The 7,662-nt window shown below is 39.7% G+C and overlaps 1 protein-coding gene across 4 annotated transcripts in view; it reads right to left on the reverse strand.

The window, feature by feature from the left end:
- Atf7ip (activating transcription factor 7 interacting protein) overlaps positions 1-5,385 on the reverse strand; it is an 89,319-nt gene extending 83,934 nt beyond the window's left edge. Inside the window, exons 1-2 of one of the 4 annotated variants that reach the window (XM_057763378.1) lie at positions 3,717-3,736; positions 3,484-3,588 (exon numbers count right to left, since the gene is read on the reverse strand). Coding sequence is in view for 2 of the 4 variants with exons in the window: in XM_057763375.1 (XP_057619358.1) it covers positions 3,717-3,787 (71 nt within the window). In the remaining 2 variants the exon portion in view is untranslated. Of the gene's footprint in view, positions 1-3,483; positions 3,589-3,716; positions 3,790-5,250 lie in introns of those variants that run through there. The other 3 variants (XM_057763377.1, XM_057763375.1, XM_057763374.1) reach the window with 3 other exon arrangements.
- Between the last annotated feature and the right edge of the window lie 2,277 nt (positions 5,386-7,662).

A 7,662-nucleotide genomic window follows, 5' to 3' on the forward strand; every position in this document is an offset into this window, starting at 1 on the left:
AAAAAAAAGTAACATGTCACTGCAATCAAGATAAAGAAATTTAATGAATGAATGGCATACACAGTAGGGAGAGTATAACAATTTAATGCTAACAAGAAAAGTAAAATTGTGTTTATGTTTATTATAAGCTAAGGTTGGTTACACCTTGGCCAAACATTGAACTACATAACTTTTCAAAATTCCACCAATCAAAATAACAATAATGATGGTTTCAAGTACTATAAAAACATTTTCTTTTGAAACCTACTTTTGAGTCTCTAACTTCTAACTGGCTTACTTTCTCATCAACATGTCCGCACAAGGAAATGTGGCCACATGCCTTCTCCTAGTCCATCTCTCTATCAGCACCCAGAAAACAGGAAAACAAAGTCTTTTTGAAAGATCATAGGAATCGTAAGTTTTCCCAACATTTCCTGAAAACAGTACATTTTAGGAGTCTAGAAGTATAGCCTATTCATGGTCTTTTTTAAGTATATGATTTAAAAATACCTCAAATGTAAATTTACTATAAATAATTCTAGACAATGATTATTATTGTTTTAATTTAACCAAAAGAATCTAATGTTCATCTACAAAACTACATATTACCTAGCACAACTGTGAAAACAAATTGTGGGTATTAGAATTAAATAGTATACAGCATTATTAAATACATTCATATAATAGTTGATGTACTGTCTGGCTCTACAACGCTTTGCAACTCTGAGGACCTTTGTTCCAACCCCAGAACCAACAACAAAACATCAGTATAGCTGTCGCACTTGGAACTGGAAAGCTGAAACAGGCAGTCTAGTGTAACTGGTAAGCTTCAGGCTGATGAGAGACCCTCTCTCCTCCTAGAAGGTAGAAATACTCCAGTGTCTGTGAGCACACATACACGCACACACACGCATCAAACCATGCACAAGTAATCTTTGGAATTCTGTAAGCATTATCTATAGAGCTCTCAAAAAACAGTTGATTCCAGCAGGTGGACCACAATTGTCTGGTCAAACTTAATACCTAAATTATGATCAAAAGAAAAAAAGCAACCACAGATGTAAATGTAGCTCAATGGTAGTCACTTATCTAACATGCACAAATCCTTGGGTTCAATCCCCAGTATAACACACACACACAATTAATTTTAAAAATCAATGAAAAGAGAGCTGGAGAAATGAAGGACCTGAGTTCAAATCCCAGAGCCCACTAAATGAAGACATGGCAGTACATGTGTCTGTCATCCAGAGACAGAAGACACCCAGAAGCTCAGGTCACCTAGCAAGGTGTACACAAAGCAAAGCAATTAAGACATCTGTCCAGACACAATAGGGAACAAGGACAGGCACCTAAGCCTATCCTCTAATCTAAGGGACTCACAGACATCAAGGCGGGAGCACACCACATTCACAAAAGTCAGACACAAGATTATGCACCCACATCAGACACAAAAGTATCATTTTTAAATAATAAAGTCCTAGAAGAAAATAAAATTGATAAGTTCGTCTCACAACAGGTTATGCTTTGTCTGTAGAGAAGCTCTGGAATAAATCAGAAATGAAAAGAGCAGTGCGGTTAGGATGGTGGCGCAGGCCTTCCAACACTCAAGGGAGACAGAGGCAGGTGGGGTCCCCTGTGAGTTCCAGAACAGCCAGGGCTGCACAGGGAGACCTTTACTTAAACAAATAAATAAATAAGGCACTTCACGTCACTAAATAGAAATAAAGATCCTCAAGACACAAAATCAATTCCAAAGGTTAAAAAAAAAAGGAAAAACAGCAGCACTGAGCTGTCATAGTTGTTGCTGACAAGCAGACAGGAACATTAACATCCATAAAAGAACATGCACACACAAACACACCTGAAAATAGTTCATTTCACGGAAAGAAGGAAGGAAGGAAGGAAGGAAGGAAGGAAGGAAGGAAGGAAGGAAGGAAGGAAGGAAGGAAGGAAGGAAGGAAGGAAATCACCTTCACTACTTAAAGTTAGTGACCACCCATTTTCAACCCATCTAATTGGTAGCAGTATGAGAAATCTGGAGGGAAAAAAAAAAACCCTACACTGGTCTATTTTGTAAATCACTGTGCTGTCAAAATACTTTAAAACACCCTTGCTTTTCTTTCTTTCTTTTTATTTTTTTTCTTTTGGGTACATTTTGTTTTGTTTCTCTGTGGCCTTGGCTCTCCTGGAACTCACTTAAAGATCAGGCTGGCCTCAACTCAGAGATCCACCTGCCTTGGACTCAAGAGTACTAGGATTAAAGGTATACACCACCACTGCCCGGTCTAAAAAAAAACAATTTTAAGTAACTATTGTTATAGATCATGACTTGTGTAGAATATTCACCGGAACACAATTTCTAATAGAAAAAATGAGCAACAAGCTAACGATGCCCAACACCAGTAACCAGTACTTGGGGAAGTCAGGCAGGAACATTTCCGGTCCTAGGCCAGCCTAAGCTAGAGCTGAGACACTGAGGGGAGGAGAGAATGAAAAGAAACAGAGCAACAAAAAGACTGCGGTGCCGACAGGAGGCTCAGTGACTGTGCACTTGTTCAACACAAATAATCTCCACACACTGAAAACCATGAGCCAGGCACAGCAGAGAACACTTTTAATCCCAACGGAAAGAATCTAGTAGCTCTATGATTTTAAAGGCAGCCTAAGTATACATACCAAGGGGACTTTCTCTAAATAAATGAATAAACTAATTAATTAACTGATTAACAAAATAACAAATTTGAAAATATCTGCTGATTGAGACTTTTACAATGCAATATTACATACAAAATAAATTTTAGAATACAAATTGGGAAGATATTCAAAATAAAATATGGAAGTTAAAACAGCAGGAATTATGCTGGGGGTGTAGTTGAGGCTCTGGGTTTGATCCACAGCACCACCAAAAAGGAAAAAAAAAAAGCAGGAATTAAATTAAAATTGAAATGATAAATATTTATAGACTAATTCACCAAGGCAAAAGTGAAGCCACAACAATCCCAACAGTTAAGAGTGCTTATTCTGACCGACTAACTGAATACTTTCTAAACCTACAAATATGTAAGCTTCAAATATTTAGACATATTTATACAAATTCAAATAATTTTTTAAAATTCTATGACTTAACCATTGCCGCTTTTTCTAAACTATATACTTAAAATGTACAAAACTACAATGATTTTAAACGAGTAACTTAGTTCTTATATATCAGATACACATACTATATACATATACTCATGCAGTGCATGTGAGTGACCCAGCTCTTATATATTAGATACACATACTATATACATAAACTCATGCAGTGCATGTGAGTAACCCAGCTCTTACATATTAGAAACACATACTATATATATATATACACGTATGCAGTGTATATGGCAAAGCTTTGTTCACCACCCAGCTAAAATTTCAAAATTTACTTGTTCCTGAGAAAATCCTAAAGAATAAACCATTGACATTCAGACACTTCATTAGTTTTAGTAAATTTAAAATCACATTTACCTTCTAAGAAATATAATAGCAAAACTGTCCTCTCGATATTGAAATCTTATATTCTTCCAGTACCTCTTAGGATCTTCAATATCAACCCAAGCAAGACACAACCATCTGTGTATTCGCACAAAAGTGTAATTTAAACAGGTAAACTAAAATAATAGGAGTACAAATACGGGGTGAAGGGGCCACTGCAGAAGCATGAATGACTAAAGACTGCAACATTGTCTCATTCCACGTACATGTTTCGTGATCCACACCAGATCCAATTTAGACCCGTTGGGGGGCGCTCTTCACTGTCCCTCCATCCCATGCCAGATGTCACATCATTTCAAAGAGCAAAAAGCAAACAAAAAGCCCAGTCAACCAAAAATGCTCCCTTCAACTATATCTTATTATCTTATCTAAGAGTATGTTTCAGGTAATAAAAATAATCCAAAACCAACCAATATTATGTGCTACTGCATTTCTTTGTTTGACAACAGACTAATTCAAACTTCAGTTCCGTAATCAATCAAGAAAGCAACTGTGTCTATGAATGACAGATTAAGTTTATAAAGCCATTTACAAGTTTTTAGACTAGTATAAGAAACGAGTGGCTGAGTAAGAAAACCATACTAATCCTACATATCTGGACCCAATTATGCCATATAAAATTTAAATGCAATGGCATCACTATTTTAAAGCAATCAGTAGCGCTCCATATTTTAAGAAACTAAAACCAGAACATATAACAGCTAAAAAAATTTAAACAAGTGTACAACATATACACATACTACAGTGGACATATTTCTTTTAAATTTTAATTCATTCACTTAATTCATAAAGGTTTCCATGTAATTTGGAATATTTTGAAGAATTCTTCATCACAAAAAGGTATCAGATATAGTAACTTAGACGTGATTATAAGATGAGAAAAGGAGTTCATTGATTATATTTAGCAATTATCTAACTGAAGAAATAATAGAATTTAAAACATGCAACACTGAAGTGCTTTGGCAAATAGTTCAAGATTAATTAAAAAATCATTGATTTGAATGAAATAGTTCTTTAAAAAAAATGACCTGATGAAATTGAGATTTCAACTTAACTACCTTTACCATTCTCTCCTTGTTTCTTCTCCCAAACTAACATTTTAAAAATAAAATCGTTTCTGTTTTGTAAACGATGCACATCCAAAAGCGAACAGGTAAAAACAGGGTTAAAAATTATTTACAAAAGTGCAACAGAAGTAAATGCACTTCCCCTGCGAGCACCACTAGGTGCCGATCTTATCTCGCTACATAGCACATGAATCCAGAAATACCTCACTAAAAGCGAAATTATAATCGAGAACCACAAGAGGCAATTTGTACACAAAATGAAGGTCTGCAACCGGAGAGAAGCAGAGAATTAAAGCATTTTAAGGTCGGCGTAAGTGTAAGACACGAGAAGAAAGTTTTCCCCGGAAAAAGTGAGAAGAGAAGGACAGTGAGATGAAACCCCCTCGAGAATGAGAAAAATTAAATCTAGAACCCAAATGGCGTCCAACAAGAACATTAGATCTTGAAAATGAATATTGCGCTTGCGCAGCCACCGCCCGGCCAGCTGCTCAACTGCAGCTAGAGCCCGACCCCACGCGATCACGTGCTCCCATGCAGCGCCCGCCCGCAGCTTCGCAACCGCGCAGGCGCAAACTCAACTCCCGCAGCCGCCATAATGCGGTCTCGAGTCTTCCGAAATACAATAGTCATTTCGCCGACTGGAGTTACAACAGCCCCTGGCACTCGCGGATACCTTCAGGGGCGGGAGGTGAGGGACGGGGACCCGAGTTCCTTCCTACACAGCCGTCCCGCGCAGCCGTCCCGGGCGCCGCCGTCTCAGCCGTGCGCTCCACTCCGCCGCCTCCGCAGATTCAAAAACAAACCCGCTTCTCCCTTGCACGCGCCGGGGCCGTTATGCAAATAGCTGGGGGCGGAGCTCCGCGTGCGCCCCGTGCACTCCGCCCACTCTGCCGCCGGCCAATGAGCGCACGCGGTGCCTATTCGCCATGCAAATCTCCTGGTTTTTTATTTGAATGAGGGCCTTTGGCCACGCCTCCTGCCTTGAAAATGAGAACCAAGTGTGCGGTGGTGGCGCTGCCGTCTTTCCAATCGCATCCAGAGGTAATTTTTTTTTTCGGTTGGCTTCCCCTCCCCCCCCACCTCCAAGGTGTTTTTTGCGTGGAGATTCCTCAGTGAACACCCTTCATGAAACTTGAGAAAGGAAGTAGGTGAGTGTTTAAAAGGCAGAAAGATTTTCCACAAAGTCTACAATCCTAGAGTAGGATTCATTCAACATTTATTTTTTATTTTAACTTTCACCTTTTTGTTTTGTTGAGACAGATTCATACAGTTTCGTGCAGTCTAGCCTTGTATGTAGCTAAGTAGCCCACACTGGACTGGGATTCGAAATTACTGTTCCTTAAACTCTCAAGAGTCAGTTATAGGTATCATTTATTTTTAAGTTCACCAAATGAATTCTATTACTCGTCAGGATGTGGATAAAAGCCTCATTTTTTTCAGGTAATCTGTAACAGAGCAAGCACTACCAATCATACCTTCACACTGTAAATTCACTTATCTCTAAAATAGTGATAATAACAACTGCTCAACCAAATCGAGATCTAGAATGTAGAAAAGAATCAAACTGCTTTCATCAAGCCAGTAAATGCCAGAAAAATCTTAGATGGAAAGTTTAATTACTTAAAATGTAATTTTACCCTCAAAGCATTTAACAGTAACTTCAGCAATCGCTGTGTTCCAAAACTATGTTGTGAAGGTCAGTGCTGAGGGAATCTAACTCTCATAGCCAGCTGTAATAGCCCATGGGTGGAACCCCTTGGCAGTGAGGGAGGGTGGGGCAGTTCCTTATCATGGAGGGACCACGTGCCTCCAGATCATCCTGGGCTTGAGACTATGTCTCCAAAAAGACCCACAGCTGTAATTGTCCTGTACTTAACAGTTCAACTAGGGTGTTAGGCAGGCAAGCCCGTGGGGTTTTTAATTCAGCAAACAACGGCTGAGGACAAACAATGTGGTGTGATCCCCAGACTCTTTCGAGTACTAGGCCTCCCACTCTTGAGTCCTGAGTGACGGCAGCAACCCAAAAAGGCCAGAATCATGGAATGAACCCTTACCACTAAGTTTAGTCTGTGCCTGTGTGCTCTCTGAGACTTGACTGTGGGTGGAACTTGTGACTTTATTTTTGAGTATATCAAAGGTGAATGGGCGGAGCAGCAGTGAAAATGCAAAGTGACTTCAATTCCAGCACTGGAGATGATAGGCAGGCTGATCTCTGACTTCCAGGTTTACAGGGAGTTCAGGAAGGGTTACTCAGAGAATCCCTGTCCGGGGGGGGGGGGGGGGGGGATATATTTTTCTAGATATAATTAAAATCCTAAATTGATTTTGAGTTGAGAGAGATTATCTTGAGTATCCTCATTTAATCTAGTAAAAAAAAAAAAAGAGAGGGAGAGAATCTTAAAAAGGCAGGTGACGGTGTCAAATGCCTTTAATCCCAGCACTTGGGAAACAGAGGCAGATAGACATCTGAGTTCAAGCAGCCTCATCTATGGAGTGAGTTATAAGTTAGCCAGGGCTACACAGAGAAACCTTGTCTCCAGAAAACCAAAAAGAGTGAGTATGAGAGAGAGACAAAGAGAGGGAGTGAGGGAGGGAGAAGGAGAGGGAGGGAGAGAGGGAGAGGGAAAGGAGAGGGAGAAAGAGAAAGGGGGAGGGAGGAAGAGAGGGAGAGAGAGAGAAAGAGAGAGAGATTAAAAGGAAAATACCCAGCTGGGTGTGATGGTGCACACCTTTAATCTCTTCTGAGTTCAAGGCCAGCCTGGTCTAAGAAGAGTTCCAGGACAAGACCAGTGCAGAGAAACTTATCTCAAAAAAAAAAAAAAAAAAAAGGAAAAGGAAAAGAAAATGTGAGAAATGTGAGAAATGTGAGCTCCCATCTTCTTACTCCAGCCCCCACACCAATAAGAGGAGGTATTGCTCTTGAGTCTTGACAGACCTGAACTTGTTTTCGGGAGGATTGTGGGCAGACTTCAGATTGAAGTCATTGAGTGCTGAGAGTTTAGTGAGCTGTTCTGTAGGATCTTGGAAGATAAAAGTGTTGAGCAGTAGAGACAGATGGAAACCTGACGTGAAGTTTCAGAAGGAA

The sequence above is a fragment of the Chionomys nivalis genome, chromosome 1 (assembly GCF_950005125.1).
Source record: "Chionomys nivalis chromosome 1, mChiNiv1.1, whole genome shotgun sequence".
In the NCBI taxonomy this organism is placed as follows: domain Eukaryota; kingdom Metazoa; phylum Chordata; class Mammalia; order Rodentia; family Cricetidae; genus Chionomys; species Chionomys nivalis.